The sequence below is a fragment of the Manis pentadactyla genome, chromosome 2 (assembly GCF_030020395.1).
Source record: "Manis pentadactyla isolate mManPen7 chromosome 2, mManPen7.hap1, whole genome shotgun sequence".
NCBI classification, from domain to species: Eukaryota; Metazoa; Chordata; class Mammalia; order Pholidota; family Manidae; genus Manis; species Manis pentadactyla.
In genome coordinates, this window is record NC_080020.1 from 110,533,695 (window position 1) to 110,552,493 (window position 18,799).

The window sequence follows — 18,799 nt, forward strand, 5'->3', positions numbered from 1 at the left end:
AATGTAAAACAAAACCAGACTTACAGTCAAGATGGAGTAAGCAAATTACAGACTTTCTCTCTCAGTGGTTGTATTAGAAATTCTGAACAAATACAAAAAGAAACTACCTGAAGACTCTTAAACAAAAGCAGGAAGGTTGTGGAGGAGAGTCAAAATGTGGAGAAGTAGCCTGTGGGGAGAATATAGAAGAACCCAGAGTCTAACTAAAATAACATTAATAATGTCAAAGATAATATCCAAAATTATTCAACATACAAAACCCCCCAAAATATCATAAATTTCCAAGGGAAAAGACAACAGATGCCAACCTTGAGATGGCACCCATATTGTTAGTTATTAAAGATTTTAAAACAGATCTGTAACATACAAGTAAACACATTTGAAATGAAAACATTTCTGAAAAGAGAAATTGAAATTATGTTGTTTTAAAAAAAATTAAATGGAAATTTTGAAACCAAGTAATATAATATTTGAAATAAAAAAACTAGATGAGGTTCAGGTCTTGAAAAGATGAGGAAAGCACCCCTCATCCTGTCTATCTCACTGAATGCAGTTTTCATAATGCATAGAATTCATAATGTGGCTATTTGAGGACCTGAAAGTCAAAACAGCAGCAGGCAGATTGGAGAAGAAGACCAGAATTTGAAGTATTGCTGAACTGGCAGTGAGTTGACCATTTTTTAAGAACCAGTCTCCCTAACACTTGGAATGGTAGTGGAAGTGAGTGCCAGAATGGGTAAGTAAAGTCACAGATTCTGGGCTGGATAATCAAAAGTGAGAATTCCAGAAAACTGAAAAATACTAAGGAGATCATGGAAAAGTAGGTACTTGAGAAAGAAACTCTATAAAATTAGGTATGAACTCTGTGCTCACTTCCCAGCTGTCCATGCGTGGATCTGATCTTAGCATATCAAAGACTTTAAGAACTAAACTGGCAGACCATTGCCCAGGTCCCAGACTGGGCACTGGGAGGCACTCAGGTGGAACAGATCTGAAATGCACTGCTAAGGCTTTGAAAACTGAACTGATATTGGAACCACAGCCCGCAAAAGGCAGGTGGAAACTTGCAGGTTGCACCCAGCAAGATCAATAGTCGGTGAAAACTAAACTATCCATATTCTCCACGGGATCTCAACATCCAAAGTCTCACAACACAATATTCAAAATGTCCAGGATAAAATCCAAAATTATTCAGCATTCGAAGAACCAGGAAAATCTCAACTCATATGGGAAAAGACAACTGATGCCAACGAGGTGACACAGGTTTGGAATGATCTGTCAAAGACTTTTTAAAAAAGAACAAAAAAGAGTTGTCCCAAGATTCAGAAACATTTTCAAAACAAATGGAAAATACAAAGTTTCAAAGAAATAGAAGATAAAATGGATGAAATGGAAATTTCAGACCTGCAAAATACAATAAAAGGAATAGAAAACTAACTTGATAGGATCAGTAGTAGAATGGAAATGACTGGGGAAAGAGTGAAATTGAAGGAAGATAATAGAAATTGCTCAACCTGAAGAGCAGAGAGGAAAAGATATCTTAAAAAGTGAACTTAGCCTCAGGGAGATATAGGATAACAATGTTTCTAACATTTGTTAGAGTCCCAGAAAGAAAGGAGGAAAAATGCTATATTAAAGAAATGATGGCTAAAAACTTCCTAAACCTGGTGAAAGACTTAAATCTGAAGATTCAAGAAGTTCAGGATAAAACTTAAAAAGCAGGATAAAACCAAAGAAATGTATCTAGACACATAATAATCAAGAAGGTCTTGAAGAGAGATCAGTGGAAATTATCCTATCTGGAAACCAGAGAGAAAAAAGTGACTGTAAAAAAATGAAGAGAGCCTCAGGGGCCTTGAACAATAAAATTTGAACAACATCGTGAGAGAGGCATAAATAACTACTTAAATAAATAATGGCAGAAAATCCCAAAATCTGGTTATCTACATAAGGTTACATATTCAAGAGATTCAGAGAATGATAAACTCAAAGAAAACTACACACAGACACCTCATAATAAAACTGTTAAAAAAAAGAAAGAAAGAAAATAAATGAACTCAGAGGTCCAGGATGGCAAAATATAAAGAGCCTGAACCCACCTCATCCCATGTACACAACAAATCTATCTACATGATACACAGCAATTCCTCCTAAGGAAGAACTGAGGGCTGAACAAACAGCTTCTACAGAATGAAGAATAGAAAGACCACATGAGAAATGGCAGGAAATCAGAGACACAGTAACAAGAATCTCATTCCCTGTGAAGTGACATGCAGCAGGGAAGGATATCACTGAAGGACCTGTGTGCAGATTCAAGTACCCTGTGGCACAGATAAAAATGACTGCAGTTTAAAGGACAACTAGACTGTAAGTAAGAGAAGCCTTACTAACTTAGAATCCACCAAATGGCAGGGGAACTCGAACTCTCTCCAGTATCAGAGGTGCTGGCCAGCACCCTCATTTATGATGTTACTATGCACATTGCTAGCATGTAGGGGAGCATAGTCTGGATGCCCACACCAGCTCCAAACATCCCTTGAGGTTACCCTTTCCCTCTGCTTAGGCCAAACTATGCTGCCTGAGATCCAGGAGTCCCACCAAGGCTTCTTTGCCTTGTGCACAATGGAACCTCCCTGGACTGCATACCCCTCCAGCCAAAACCACCACTGCCAGGGCAGCCCTGGCTCAGTGACTAGTAGGACTCCCCAGACTGTGCTCACCTGGCCTCCAGCCAGCAAAGCCACCAGGCATACACAAACCACCCAGGGGACATCCTACACTCCTTCAAGGCCACTCCTTTGAGACTAATTCATAGAAACAAACAGAAAGTCAAACACAATGAGACAGAGGAATATGCTCCAAATGAAAGAACAAGAAAAAACTTCAGAAAAAGAACTAAATGAAATGGATTTAAGCAATCTACCTGATAAAGAGTTCAAAGCAATGGTTATAAAGATGCTCACTGGAAATGAGAGAATTGATGAACTCTGGGAGGACTTCAATAGAGAAAGAAAATATAAAAAAAGGAACAATCAGAATTGAAGAATACAATAAATGAAAAAATACACTAGAGAGGTTCAAGAGCACATTAGAGGATGCAGAAGAATGGATCAGCAATCTGGAAGACAGGGTAATGGAAAGCATACAGGCTGAACAGAAAAAATAATTTAAAAATGAAGATAGGTTAAGAGACTTTTGAGAGACATTCTTGAGAAAACAATTTAAAAATGAAGATAGGCTAAGAGACTTTTGAGAGACATAGGTTAACCACACCTGCCATTTGCATTGCAGTAGTATCAGAAAGAGAAGAAAGGGGTGGAAAACTTACTTGAAAAAATAATAGGTGAAAACTTTTCCTAACTTGGGGAAAGAAACAAACATCCAAGTTTTAGGAGCCTCAAAAAAGATGAACCCTAGGAGGGAGGTCCTCACCAAGACACATAATAATTAAAATGGCAACTATTAAAGATAGAGAGTCTTAAAGCAACAAGAGAAAAGCAATGAGTTCTTTACAAGGGAAATCCCATGTGGCTATAAATGGATTTTTCATCAGAAACTTTACTGAAAGGGCTGAAAGGAAAAAACTTACAATCAAGAATATTCTGTCCAGCAAGGTCATCATCAGAATCGAAGGAGAGAGAAAGAGTTTCTCAGATACATAAGTTACAGTAGTTCAGCACCACTAAACTGGCCTTACAAGAAATGTTAAAGGGACTTGTTTAAAAGGAAAACAAAAGGCCATAATAAGAAAATTACATAAGGGAAAAAATTTCACTGTTAAAAGAAAACATAGTAAAGGTGGTAGATCAATCACTTAAAAGCTAGCATGAAGATTCAAAGACAAAAGTAGTATAGACAACTATATTGAAAAAATTAGTTACGAGAATCACTAAATAAAAAGCTGTAAAATCATAGACAAAATGTGGAGGAAAGGGAGTAAAATTGTAGTGCTGTTAGAATACATTCAAACTTAAGCAACCATCAACTTAACATAGACTGCTGTATCGGTAGGACGTCATGTATGAACTTCACGGTAACCACAAACCAAAACCCTATGATAACCAAAAAATAAGAAAGAAAGAATCTAAGCATATCATTAAAGAAAGTCATCAGGTACTAGGGAACAGAACAAGAAAAGGAGCAAAAAAGAACTACAAAAACAATAAGAAAACATTTAGTAAAATGGCAAAAGTATATACCAATTAATAATACACTAAATGTAAATGGACTAAATGATCAAATCAAAAGACACAAGGATTGAATGGTTAAAAAACAAGACCCATCTATACAAGAGACTGCCCACAAGAGACATATTTCAGACCTATACAGACAGAAAGTTAAGAGATATAAAAGATATTCCATGCAAATGGAAGTGAAAAAAAAAGCTGCAGAAGTAGTACTTATATCAGACAAAACAGACTTTAAAACAAAGATTGTAACAAGAGATGAAGAAGGACAGTCTATAATGACAAAGGATTCACCTCATATGCTATTGGTGGAAATGCAAACTGGTGCAGCAACTATGGAAAGCTGTATGGAGGTTTCTCAGAAACATAAAAATTTAGATACCATATGACCCAGTAATTCCACTGCTGGGAATTTACCTGAAGAAAATAAAATCACTACTTTGAAAAGATACATGCACTCTTATGTTTATTGCAGCATTATTTACAATCCCAAAATCTGGAAGCAACCAACATGTCCCTCAATTGATGACTGGATAAAGAAGATGTAGTATATAGATAACAATGGAATATTACTCAGTCATATAAAAGAATGAAATCTTGCCATCTGTGACAACATGGATGGATCTAGAGAATATCATGCCAACTAAGTACAGAGACAAATACTATATGATTTCACTTATAAGTAGAATCTAAAAAATAAACAAATGAACAAACAAACAAACAAATAAAACAGAAATAAACTCATAAACACAGAGAACAGACAGGTGGTTGTCATAAGGGGAGAGGTGTGGGGAGGTGGGTGAAATAGATGAAGAGAATAAAGAAGTATAACTTTTAATCATAAAATAAATTAGTCATGGGGATGAAAGTAAAGCATAGAGAATATAGTCACTAATATTGTGGTATCTTTGTATGGTGACAGTAACTACACTTATCAAGGTGAGCATTTTGTAATGTATGTAATTATTGAATCACTGTGTTGTACACCTAAAACCAATATAATATTGCATACTAAATACTTTTAGGCAACTAGATGAATACAAAACATTACCTACAGAACAATGCTTCAAATGACCACACATTTTTACATCAGAAACCATGGAGGCCAGAAATCTGAAAGTGCTAAGAGAAAAGAGGTCTAAACCCAGAATTCTATATCCAGCAAAAGTTAGCTTCAGGACTGAAGGCAAAATAATAACACTCTCAGATGAAGTAAAATTAAGAATTTCTCACCAGCAGAACTACTCTAAAAGAAATGCTAAAGGACATTCCTCAGGTTGAAGGGAAATGATATAAAAGAGAAACTCATATCTTCACTTATGAAAGAACAACAGAAATGGTGAATATCTAGGAAAATATAAAAGACTACTTTGTCCTCATTTATAAGATATGTATGGATGTTGGAAGCAAAAATTATAACATTGTCTAGTGAGACTTCTAGTGTATGTAGATGTAATTCATATGGTAATTACACCCTTCCTCAGTAGGGGAGGATAAAGGAAGAGATATGATTATTAAGGTTCTGCATTTTACTTAAAGTGCTTAAACAGTAATGCTAAGAAAATTGTAAAAGATTATTAACACATTGTATAGTAATCTGTAGTGGAAAAAAAGGAATACTAAGAGATGTAGGAAAAAGCTAGTAGATAAAATTGAAATTGAATACTAAAAAATATTCAAAATAATCCAAAAGGGGGCAGAATAGGAAGAACAGAGAAACAAAAGACAAAAGGACCAAGGAGAAAATAAATAGTAAAATGGCAGACTTGAGTCCAACCACGTCAATGATTATGTTAAATATAAGTGGTCTGAATATGCCAATAAAAAGAGTAACTGTCAAATAGTATTAAAACAGGACTACTCATGGCCCTCCCCTTCAAAGTGCAACACAGGAGGAAACATGAATTAATACCCAGAAAAACAAACACAACATTGAAACCAAGATGACAACTATGAAAGTGTTAAAGGGGCATTTGATGTAAAAGATGGAGTTCGAGAAGGCCCTGTCCTGAGCCTTCATCTCTTTTATCTCCTTTCTTGATCACTATCTACAGGTTGATGACTCTCAGTTCTAATTCATCCCAGACTTCTTCCATGCTCTGCAAACTCTATATCCAGTGGTCTCAACCAGCTCCATTTAGATATCTAAAAGCCATCTCGAACCGCACATGGCTAAAACAGAACTCTATTCTGCTCAGAGCTGCTCTTCCCCAATATCTTCCCCATTTCAGGAAACAGTTCCAATATTTGCCCAGTTGTTCAGGCCAAAAACCTGGGAGTCATCCTAATTCCCCTTCTCCTCATGATATACATGCCTTCCCTAAGTCGGTCTTAACCAACTCCATTCTGAAGTGTATTAATATGACCACTTTCCACCAACTTCATACTCCAGCTTTTATCCAGAGTCTCCCCTGACTGCTGTGACAGCCTCCTCACCCTCTCCCTGTCTCCACCCTCACCCCTACAGTTCAGCCTGAGAGGTTTTTTCCTACAGCAAGAGTCGCATCATTTATCTGTCCTGAGTAACACCTTCCAACCCAAATGTCTTACCTGGTGCCACGGTGCTGTGTGATCTGGCCACTGCCTGCCATTCCAGTCTCCTTCCTCTCACAGTATGGACACAAGGATGTTCTTTCTGTCTCTCAAAACACCCATGGCCTTTTCAAATCCTGTTCTTCTTACTTCCAATGCTCTTCCCCTAGATGTTTTCTGCTACTTTCTCAACTTCCTCCTCCTAATTGCAGCAGCCTCCCCATTCTCTACCCCATTCCCTGAATTTTATTTCTTCATAGGACTTATCCATGCTTGAACTGACTTTCATTGACTTGTTTACATGGTTCCTGTATGTCTCCACTCCCTACGCTCAACCCCTTCCCCCCAACCCACACTGGCATATAAGCTCACTAGGGGCAGTTACCCAGCTGTGTTCACTGCTGCATCCCCAGTGCCTATTTCACTGGAGCACTCTAATTAGTTGGCTGACTGGAGTGATGATTAAGCTAAAATCTAAAAGATGCTTAAGAATTAAGAAGGTAAAAGGAGAAGGCCAAGCATTCCATAAAAAGTGAAAATGTGCATAAGAATTCCGCATGTCCTTGAAAAGGAAACAGATGTGGTCAACATAGAGGAAGAGATACTCAATTTCAGGGATATGCAGATCAAAACCATCATGAAATATCTTTTTACACCCATTCATCTGATAAAAATGGGAAGGATGGCAATTCCAACTTGGAGAGAATATATGAATCCAAAGGTGGGGGTATAATTGGTACATCCATTCTGGGTAATCATTTGGCATGATCTCAGAGGCTGAACATTCATATTGTCTATGTCCTCACCAATTCTACTCTTGAGTATAAAGTCAAGAAAAACAATTGTGGGTATGTACTGGATACCTATACAAAAATGCTCATATTAACACTATACTCAAGAGCAAAAACCTTGATACAACCTGAAAAACCATCAAAGGAGATGCATGAATAACTTAATGTTTATTTACATAATGAAATACTCTACAGCAGCGAAAAAGAATGGACTACAGCAACACTCAGTAATATGGGTAAATCTAAACAATATAATAATGTAAAAAGAAATTACTAGACTATTCAGCTTGATATTTTCTATCTCCATTAAAACCAAACAAAATAAAAATACAGTATTTTTCGGATTACACAAGAAATGGGAATACACATATACACATATATAATTTAGATCTGTAATTATCTTGGTGGCAGGAGCAGGTGGGAGGCTGTGGGATGAGAGATGAAATAAGTTATTATCAGCATCCTAGTTTGGAGGTGAGCAGTGAGTTCCTTGGTGCTTATTACAAGTTTGTTATCAAAATAAATAAATAGGGGCCCACAGGCCATGCAGGCACACATGAAGAGAAGTGTCGCTGAACAGGGGATACAGTTAACACTTTCACTTAAGATGTGAATTGAGCAAAAATCTACAGCACATGCACTTGACCACACGGTGTGTCACACCAAGACATGTAAGTGACCACAGCAGGCTGCACACTCGCCTCACCTTGATGAGTCAGGTTAAAAACAGTGCTAACGCTTCTCCTCCTTAAGTAGTTTTCAGCCACCAGTGTGAAGTTGTACATTTCCTGTGAATGTTGAGTTACTTGCCAATCACACCAGTTTTTGTGTTTACAAAGTGTCTTCTTTCCAGAAAATCTTTAAGAAAAAAACAGAATGATTTCAGAGTTTATACTTTTTTGTCAACACAGATGTGTATCCCTGTATCTTTTGGAGACACATGCAGGGCTTTCAAACTATGTTCCACAAAACAGCATTGACCCTCACCAACAAATACCAATACTGAAAATATTGTTTCAACAAATGTCACTTATGTGGTTAAATGTGTAATGATGAATTACTGACTCCTCCTTGTGGATGGTCAGACGCCTCTTTCATCTACTTGGAATATTCTTAAAATTTTGGAAACTAGACCCAGATCACCAGATGGAACTATTTTTATATCAAGATTCACCATTAACTGTATGATTTTTATGCTACATTTTCCTTTAACAAAACTCATTTAGAAAGTATTATGTGCTTGTGACCACTGGAATATTTCCTTCTGACTCTGGCAGGGTGGTTTTAATATATTTGTTCACATTTTCCACAACACAAGTACATTCTCAAAATCCGATGTGGCTTTTCTTGATATTGTCACAAGCACCTCAAACAAGGAAGACTCAATCGGTCGGTAATGTAACCAGAGTGAACTTACGATTCAAATAAAGTGTAGCTTTGGGAAGGATGCTTAGTTAAGCCAGTGTCACTCCCGGGATCCCAAGTACAGTTCAAAGCCCTGAAGTCCTGTGTTTCACAAGAAAAGTCCTTGGGCTCCTCAAGTACTTCTGTTCATACAAAGATAAAACAGATGGAAGACTTAGTTAAATCCTCTTATTCAAAGACAAGTGAGATGGAAAGCTGTTTGGGGTCTGAGGCTACAGAGTCGCTCTGAACAGTAAAAGGCTCACACAGCAGCTCCCAGAAGTCACATTTCAGATGCCTATCATCTCGGCCCCTTCTCCTTCCTGGCCTTGTGCTTTTCTGCAGTATCACCAGGGATGGATGGTCAGTGCTCTGCAAAAGGTCTGCATTTTGTCTATTTGATGGAAGATATATCCTCCGTGCCTGCTAGTAGGCACTCAATGGGTCTGGCTAAATGACAGACCAAGTAAGGGAAAGAATGAACAAGTGGCGTCAGCATGCCCTGGAATTTCATTTTGGATGCTGTGGCTTTCAGAGAGCCCAGGGGTGTTTGGGATGCCAGGAAGTCAGGTTTGGGGAAAACTGCTAAACTCAGCAGCCGGGAGCTGAGAGCTCACAGAATATGCAACACCCCCAAGTTCCCAGAGTTACTGTTGTTCTTAGAGGCCACGCCAAGGGGAACAGATGAGCCAAGTGTCTGGGAGACTGGAGACAGCCGCTGGCAGGACCAGCAGGGAGGGAGGATTGCAGCTATTGTCCTACCATGTGGTGGCAGGCCACTGGACATGCACACACAGAACCACATAGAAAGTAAAATGTCCCCTCTCCATTGGCACCACCAAAGGAGGTCGCTGGCATTCCCACACCCAGTTAAGAACAGTGATGGCCTCCACTTGCTGTGTGCAGCCATCATACTGGGGTCAGGCCCTGTCCATGTTCATTCATCCTCACAAAAGCCATCACGAAGCCCATTTCATAGAGGAGGATATTGGCTCAGAGAAGCTAGGAAAGTTGGCCAAGATGCACATCCAGCTGTAGGAAGAAGATTCAAACCCAGGTCTGCTAGGCCCAACCCTGGCTGCCTCTCTGGGTTCACCTGGCCTGCAACCCCTCTCTGCCAACCACAATCCTGTCATAATCCCAGCATGGCTAAGGCAAGTGGGACACATTCCCAGCGGTCCTTGTCATGATCTCTTTCTTCACTCACAATACTCTTGGTTTATAGGAATAAAATTGTCAGTAAGGACAAAAAAACAACAGGAAATCCTGCATGTATTGCATAAGGGTATCTTTTCCAGAGTCTCTCCTAAAACACTTAGGAAACAAAAGAAAATAGAGACCATGAATAGAAATGTTTACTTGCCTTTGGGTAAAGGAAATTCCATCTATTTCATAGGAAATGGGAAGAGCAGGGCACAGAAAATGTGCGCACTTACTTGAGACAAAGAGAACGATGCCTTCTGGAATCTCTCCTTGGTTCATCTCACAGTAGAAATTTGTCCCTGTTTCCCTAACAAAAGGGACGTTATTCAAGGTGAATGCACACACATTTGGGTCAAGTTGGTCTCCCTGTATCTGTACACCATCCAAAAAACAGGATATGTTCTTTTGATGGCTCCTAGAAACATAACAAACGGTGACATTGGAGCCTTCCTCCACCAGCTTATCTTTAGGGAAAACAGACAAGCGATCTTCTCCAAGAGAACTTCGTACTGCAAGATAAAAAAACAAACAAGACAGCTCAGTTAGAATGTCACTCATCCACACCAAGCCCCCTCCCATCTCACACTTAACAGGTAACTTTAGCATCCCCTACCTCCTAGAGAAATAAGAGTTAAATTTACACAGCAAACCTATAAATTTTGGTGCCTGTGAAACAATCCTCACTATTATGGCTCCTAGTGTTGAAAACGCAAATGCTGCTGCCACCGTCCTTACCACCCAAGAGCCTCCACTGTCACTGCTGTGGGTTGCTGTGGCATTGCTAGTGTCCAGTTATTTTGACAGCAATGGCTGCTCTCTCTTGGTCATAGCCATGAGGGAGGCCCTGTGTAATGTGCTGTGGATATTATCTCATGACATTTTTAGCACCTCACATCAATGGGACAGGTAGGACTGAGCCCCAGTTTGTTCACCCAGAAAGTGTCAAGGCCTATTCACACCAGCCAGGCCTATCCAGCTCCAAACCATGTTATCTTTCATGATCTCTAAATTGTACTGCAGACCATTTCTCTTCCTACTTTCTCAAAAATGCCAGCCACTCACTTCAGCCTCTCCTGTCAGCATATAAAAATCTTCAGCTGTCTTCTATTATAAGGCTCCCTCCTGCCCCCTCCCCACAGCCAGCCTCCCTGAAGGAGCTGCCTGTACTTACTGCTCAGGTTCCGTCCCTCCATTCCCCTGGCTCACTCAGCCTGTTGCAGTCTGGCTGCTGGCCCACTGGGTCACTAAAATCACCATCACCCACATCATGCAGGCTGTTGGGCTGCTGTGTGGGATTTTTTTTTTAAAGGTCCCAAGTGATTTTAATGTGCAACCATGGTTGAGGACCAGTGCTCTGGGGGGTTAGGAATAATCAGGTTTTCCATTTATTCTTGAGTTAGTTTGGAGGTTGTAGTTCTGATATCTAGTCCATTTTATCAAAGTTATTTATAATGTTCTTATCATTTTAATCTCTAGTTTTTCTGTAAGTGTGTCTGTGGATAAAGTGAAGGTTCCTGTGGCCAGGATTCTCACCTGGCCCTGGTTGGCTATCTCACAACACATGTGTGGGCAGTATGTCATGATTGACTCTATCAAAAGAGCCCTGCCCAGTGCTCTGGGCAACATGATGGCATGGTTGCAAGGAGAGCAGAGGCTGGAGTGGTGGCAGCGCTGAGAGCAGAGACTAAGATGGCTGCAGGGGCAGAGAGGCCCTGAAGCAGAGACCGGCTTGCTGCATGCAGACTCGCTCTGAGTGGATGGGATTCTAGTGATTGACCTGCCACCATGGGAATAAAGTTGGCTATAACCCTTTCATCCCAGGAATGTTCTAGTGTCATTTCTTTGGTCACACTGAATCCATAGTGAACTTGCCTGGGGATGAAACCCATTGGCAAAAGACAGTGTCCCTCTTTTGGCAGCAGGATATAATGTTAACAGCATGGCCTCTCAAGCCAGCTTGGCCTGGCTGGAATTCTGGCCCTAACACTCAGTGGCTTGATGACTTTGCATGGATTCTTTAAGCTATGTGCGTCTCAGTCTGCTCATCTGTGATGTGGGGATAAGAATAACACATTTTTCATGGGGTTGATATGAGAACTAAATTCATATATGCAGTGCCTAAAAGAGTGACTAGAATGCAGATTTAATTCTATTATCAGTATTAAACTAATCACCGGGCTGCTCATGGGTTCATGTGTTATCAGTTTGAGTTAATGAATCTGTATAAACCTTACCAAAGGATGGTTCTGCTGGCAGGAATTTCACATAATCGGCAGGATATGTAGTTGAGAGAGCCAAATGCCACTGCTTTAGAATTGGCTTCAAGCTTAACTGAAGCATAAGAAACGGAGGCAAAAGCCACTCCTAAGTTTTAATTATAACAGAACTAAATTATCAAAATTAAGAGATATTTAAAACATCTTTACCCATAATCTCACTACTCAAATGAAAAACTGACTTCATTTTTCCATATTTCCCCCTGATCCCACTTCTTTCTACATTAGGGATTGATGAACTAAGGCCCCTGGGCCAATTCCAGCCTATCATCAGTTTTTGTGAATAAAGTTTTATTGGAACACTCTCATTTGTTTACGTATTGCTAAGGACTGTTTTTATGCTACAATGGCAGAGTTAAATTGTCATGATTGAGACACAGGGTCTGTAAAGCCTAAAACATTCCCTATCTTGCCCTTTACAGAAAATCTTCTCAACCTCTGCTGTAGATACATACATACTTTTTGTTGTTCTCATAGAAGCGTATGTACAGTTTATGTCCCTTTTTCTCACTTAGCATTGTATAATAAACACATTTCATGTTTGGAAAAATGAATATGAAATTGTCTATGTTTGCATAATTATCTCAATGAATAAATTCTGAAGCAAAACCACAGACGTCTATCATCTGATGGCAAGTTTCACATCCTGCTTCATGGTTCCAACAGGAGCGAAGTAAAATAATGTCAGTGTCTACCCAGAGTTTCTCAAAAGGGACTGCCACTCTTTGACTACTGATAAATATTTAACATTAACTATCAAAGCCTTTTGCTCTTTATCACCTCACTTCTTACCATCCACTTCTTTCCATGAACTCCAATAGCTCCAGAACCTTGGCCTGGGGATCTTGGCATCATCCACCACACCCCTTATTCTTACAAAGTGTGTCGCACATTCCAAAGGGAGCTCAGATTCCCAGCTCCAATGCAGAGCATGGTTCCACCTCACAGTGGTGCTATAGTTCTCCTAGGAATAAAAAGAAAAACTTGGAAACATACAGCTTTGCTATCATGGAAAATGGCCTGACTAGACTTACCCTGAAGCACACATAAGGGCCTGCTGCAACTCCAAGATGTGTGCAAGGGCAGGTCATTCCCAACCAGCCAGTCCCCCTACTCTGATGTCTCAGCCATGAACGAGCCACAGCCTCCGGCTTTGCGACAACTCAGCTCCCTTCTTTATGGACTTCCAAGTCCAGGGGCTCGTGTGGAGCAAGCGAGAGAAAACTGAAGCTACTCAAGTCTTAGGGGAAGGGATCAGAGACAGAAGCATGCACAGTGCTGGTCACACCGACCCTGCTAAGAAAACTCCTGCAGATGAGGGAACTGAGTCTTCCTTTAAAAATATGCAAGATTGATGAGTATTTTTTCTAACATTCATTTTTAGCCAGGGTCAGATCAAGTTGGCCAAATCTCAGCAGAGAGGGCAATCCTTCGTGGTGCCCAGCAATTCCACTGCCTCCCAGAGCTGGTCTCCATGACTCCTTTGGGGTTTTTTTTTGTCTCTTGTCTTTTCAAATATGATGGCCACGTACACCGTACTCCCTCCCTTAAGCTCTGTCTGTCAGAATTATTAGTCCCCCAAGATTCCAGTCACACAGGAATGCCTTACATTGTGCTCCTGGGAAGATCATCCAAGCTGAACTGCAGTTTGTTCTCCCCACACAGCCTTTAATCTCAATCTTTCTGACACTCTGGTATTCCTATTTTCTACTTCAAAGGCTTCAACGGCTCCTTTATGCTGCACCTCGTCATCCGAGACCGTCTACAGTCTGACTCCACCTGCCTCTCCCCTGTGGGAATCTTCCCTGGACACACGGACACAGTGCTCCTCCCTCCTCTGGAGGAACAGCTTTACGCTTTCACACCCCGGTGTTTGCTCAGTGTCCCCGGTTTAGTGTCCCACACTGTCCCTCTGCAGTGGCAGTTAGTCCCTTCCTTCAAGCCCAGGTCATACCCCAACTCCTTCGTGAAGCCTTTCTTGTTCCTTCCTCCAATTTCCTCTCATGCCCATATCTCCCGAGGCCCCCGTATACTGTTAGTTGTTGTCATTTCATCTGTGGTGTGTCCCAGATGCAAGTATGGCCCCGAGAAAGCGAGGACTGTGCTGTGTTTTTCTTCGTGTCCCTCTGGGATCCCTGCTTTCTGCCCCCACAGCTGGGGGACGGAGACAACAAATACCTTGCTGGGGAAAAACTAGTCTGCAGCCATCTTTCTAAGGTCCAATGGCAAGTCCCACAGTGAAGAGGATGGGACAACACGCATGTCACACACAAGCTGGAGGTGGCCAGCTTTGAGGCCTGGCCTCAACTTATGCCTTACCTTCCCAGGCTGCTAACCTTAAACAGTGCCCATGGCAGAACCAGACGGCCCTGCAGTGAGAACGCCGTGGTCCCCTGGTGGCATCTAAGAGTACACATCCTTTTATGCTCTACACAGAGCTCCGATGTATAAAATGTTTGTATTATATTTCACTTTATTGCAATACTTTATTCCTAGATTACAAAACATATTTTAACTACAAGTTTTGAGGTCCTGATCCATGCAGCATTCACTGTTTAATAGAAGCAATCTTAAGCACATTTTATTTAAATTTTAAGAAACAAAATACCAAGAGGAAAAAGAAAGGAACTGTATCAGGAATGACCTCGCTGTAACGTCAACAAGCCAGAGCTTGGAGTTCACCTCCCATGTTTCTCTGGAATTCAGGCGCTTCGGGCCTTCTCATTGTCACTACCCCTCCAGGCACCTCTCTGCTGGGCCCACCTGCAGCTTCCCTCCTGCCACTCACACTTCCCCGTCCCAGTTACTCTCCACTGTGCAGCCAGACTGGGCTTTTAAAAGTTCCAGTCAGATCGTGCCACTCCCCTTCTTCTTACTGCCCTCCGGTAAAAGACACAATGTGAGCATAACCCCCAGTGTCCTGTGGCCACCCAACGTTGCACCTGTCCCCATGTGCTCAGTGCTTCCAGGCCTGGGAGCTTGCAGCCTCCCTCCCTCGGGGCCTTGGTTCACACCTGTTGGATCTGCCTAAAACATTCTTTTCCAGCCTCCATGCTAATTTAGCTTCTAACCCACTTTCATACTTTGGCTCAAACAGCCCGTTTCCAGCTGTTGGAAAAGGTCAGGCCTAATCCCCACCCCCCAGTGCCTCATCAGGACCCTGTACCGCATGCCTCACATTTAGAATATCCTGATTTTGTGTTCATCTCCTCCTTACTCAGCACTGATAGACCTAAGCCTTGAACAATGCTTGGACCTGGGCCCACGGTCTGAAGCCATGTGCTGAAAGATTTCATCAGCTTATTGATCTGCAGTGGGCCCTGTTTTTGCCAGACGCTATGTGTGTGGATTCTGTCTCACCACAACTTTATTTTTGTGGTCTTCACTGCTTTGTAATGGAGAAGATTAAACATGAATGCATCAATTTAGTGATTTTTTTTTAATGTGATGAACTGTGTTTGGACAGTTTCCATTCACTGAAGTGGCAAGTTTAATTTGGCCCTGGCAGACTACAGTAAGACACAAGAAACTGGCACACACGTTTACACAGAAGTCCAGCTGAGGTCACTGATCCATCCCTGAGGCGTGAGTCTATTCCTGACTGACTCCCATTCCAGACCTCCTTCCAAGCCTGAGCTGTTATTCTACCCTGCCTTCTCTGGCCATTGATGGAACCACAAAGCAAGTGGCTAGAAAGGCTGAGGGCAGAACCCAGCCCTGGGGTGAGGCCACACAGAGTGCCTGCCAGCTCGAAGTGGCCGGCGCCATCTGGGAGGTGGCTCGGAGTCCCAGGTCCAGCTGCAAGCTTTTCCTTGGACTTGTTTGGGAATATAATAATCTGAGACATGATTCTAGAAAGCTGCCCCTTTTCAGCCTAAGTGAGGGTGCTCCGCCAGGCTTGCATTACAGGGACCACCCTATGAAAGGGAGATTATGGTGGAGAGAGGAGTGGCCTCTCTCAGCTGGCTTTCTCCCCCTGGAAATGGATTTTATAATCTTCCCTCGACATCAGGCCTGAGAGGTTCACACAAGGGCTTCTCATGGCATTAGCTTTCCGGGACATGTGGCCACTGATGACCTGGGGAGGACGCAGGTGGCCAGCACCTGCCCGGATGCTGCTGCTCTGGTGACAATGCCTAGCACAGCACCAACCTCCCTGCACCCATGTGTTTCCTCTGCCAGAGGTGGGCTGGGCTGGGTGACGTGCGGACCATGCAATGGGAGAAGGAGGGACTCTGCTCTCTTTGGGCCTTAGTGTAAGTGACTGAAGTAGGTTCCATGAGCTGCTTTGCCTTGAAAAGAGAATGATTTCATGAATCTCAGGTGAAAAGAGATATGAACAACTGCCTGTTAGAAAAATAATCGGATCCACCTGGTCTATGGCTGGCATTATATTTTTTAATAACAGAAATAGCTCTTTTAGAAAAACAAGAGCTGGGATTCACTTGATCTAAGCTTAAAGTTTTTGCTAATGGTGTTAAGTGCCTGTTTTCCACAAATTCCTCTACCACTTCTCTTAAATTTGTTTCTCTTGGACAATTCTTAGCCTCAAGATGACCTTAACTCAGTATTTCACTGGGTCCAAATCAACAACCACAGACTCCATCAAAAATACAAAAATACAAAAAATATTTAAAAATACAAAATTGCTGGCATGAGGTGAGATAGTGGGGAGATGTGCTCATGGTGGCAGGGAACAAAAGCACTGCCATGTTCAAAATCAGAATACTACACTCTCAGTGGGGGAAACTACCCTTTGAGGGTGGAGTTACAGACCTGTTATCAATCCTAAATTGACAGAGTTATATTTAACTTAGGTCACTCACTCAGATCTCAGATGCAATAATGAACGTACAAAGTATCTGGAGGCTTTAAAATTAGTGGTCTTTATGCTTTACTAAAGGAACTAACCATCTGAGTCCTGTACCCAGGTTCCACCTCCTGACAGAAGAGTGGCTCTCTGCTGAGCAAATGAAAGTCCCCAGAGATGACACATCCGCATGTTTTCCTTCTCTACAGGCTCTGTTCCCCTTCAATGAGAAACCATTCCACTGCCCTTCAGCATCCCAGGATAATGAATAAACATGATGTGTGTATAGATTATTAAGGTTTCCCAAGCCATAAGTGGTCATTGACAGAAACCACCATGTGTCCCTGTGCACTAGATGGGGAAGCATCAGCTGCACAGAGCCGACCATGATTTGTATCAAATGAAAAATCTATCTCAAATAATTCAAAGGCAAAAAGACTGTAAAATTAAGGATTTTCTTAATTTGTTGCAGAAAAAGCCATAAACTCAGGCAACAAAGGATACCATGAGTTACTCTCCAACATGGCCAGTCCATGGAGAACCACTTTGCCGGCTAGAACATAAAGTGCGCTTTGCATTTCAGCATGGTATAAGCAAAGGAACTGACAGGAAGCCACACTGGTAAGACGAATGCTGCTCAACTAGTACAAGTCTTATTTAGGGAAATCTCTGGTGGGCAGGGAAGAAAGAGGGAAGAGGAATAAGAAGGTTGATCGTCATGGACCTTTGGAATCCAGTACTCATAAGGACAGATCCAGTGACCACGTCAGGGGACAGAGCAGAGCTGAGGACATGTTCTAGTTTCTTACCACATCCTACCCACCTACAAAACTAAGGTCGTCATGTTACTTTGTCCTAGATCCTCTTAACTAAAAACACAGAAATGCAATTGTTTAGAAAAACTGTTTTGAGTTCAACTGTTTCCACGCTGGGATTATTTTTGGGGGCTGGGTCAGTGGGGTGGGGATATAAAAGACAAGTCATGGCATCAGAAAGGGATTTTTTTTTAAAATATTGAGCCAAAAAAAATACTTACCACCCAGATGACATTGGATGTGTTAATTCTACTGATCTCTATCTGAAAAATCATTTTTAATTCCTGATAAGGAAGGTTGTGGACATTCCATTGTAAATGCAAACGTTGATGTGTAGAACTGATAGAAACAGTCAGGGAGTCAGAGGTCACTGGTAAAGGTTCAGACAAGACTGAAAGACCAAGACGAAATAGGAAATAACATTTAATAGGAGCATGTTTGAATAGTCACAGATAATTACATTTTTCAATATCACCACTGTTTAGCTTTGGAAAATATTGCTCACATGTGCATCCTCAAATCAGACACCTTGAAAAGCTGGAAGGGAACTTAGAAATCACTAGGCAGACGAAGAAAATAAGGCCTAGAGAATGAAATTACTTGGTCAGTACAATACACAACAAATTAATAAATTGATGAACGGTTCAACAAAACAAAAGCATACAGTCTAATTGGTTTAGAATTCCATAGCAAGGCTGAATAAAGGGGGCATTTTGCTATAAGTTCATTCATATTTCTGCAAATCGAAATCTGGTATAGCAGATATCATCTCCTAAGCATT

At 41.3% G+C, this 18,799-nt stretch overlaps 1 protein-coding gene across 9 annotated transcripts in view; it reads right to left on the reverse strand.

Moving 5' to 3' along the window:
• OSMR (oncostatin M receptor) overlaps nucleotides 1–18,799 on the reverse strand; it is a 56,029-nt gene that overhangs the window by 18,299 nt on the left and 18,931 nt on the right. For 8 of the 9 annotated variants that reach the window (XM_036910827.2, XM_036910826.2, XM_036910824.2 and 5 more), the window contains 5 exons: nucleotides 18,240–18,409; nucleotides 13,186–13,357; nucleotides 10,351–10,626; nucleotides 8,928–9,057; nucleotides 8,217–8,368 (listed from right to left, as the gene is read on the reverse strand). In XM_036910827.2, coding sequence (XP_036766722.2) covers nucleotides 8,217–8,368; nucleotides 8,928–9,057; nucleotides 10,351–10,626; nucleotides 13,186–13,357; nucleotides 18,240–18,409 — 900 coding nt within the window. Of the gene's footprint in view, nucleotides 1–26; nucleotides 170–8,216; nucleotides 8,369–8,927; nucleotides 9,058–10,350; nucleotides 10,627–13,185; nucleotides 13,358–18,239; nucleotides 18,410–18,799 lie in introns of those variants that run through there. The other variant, XM_036910835.2, reaches the window with a different exon arrangement.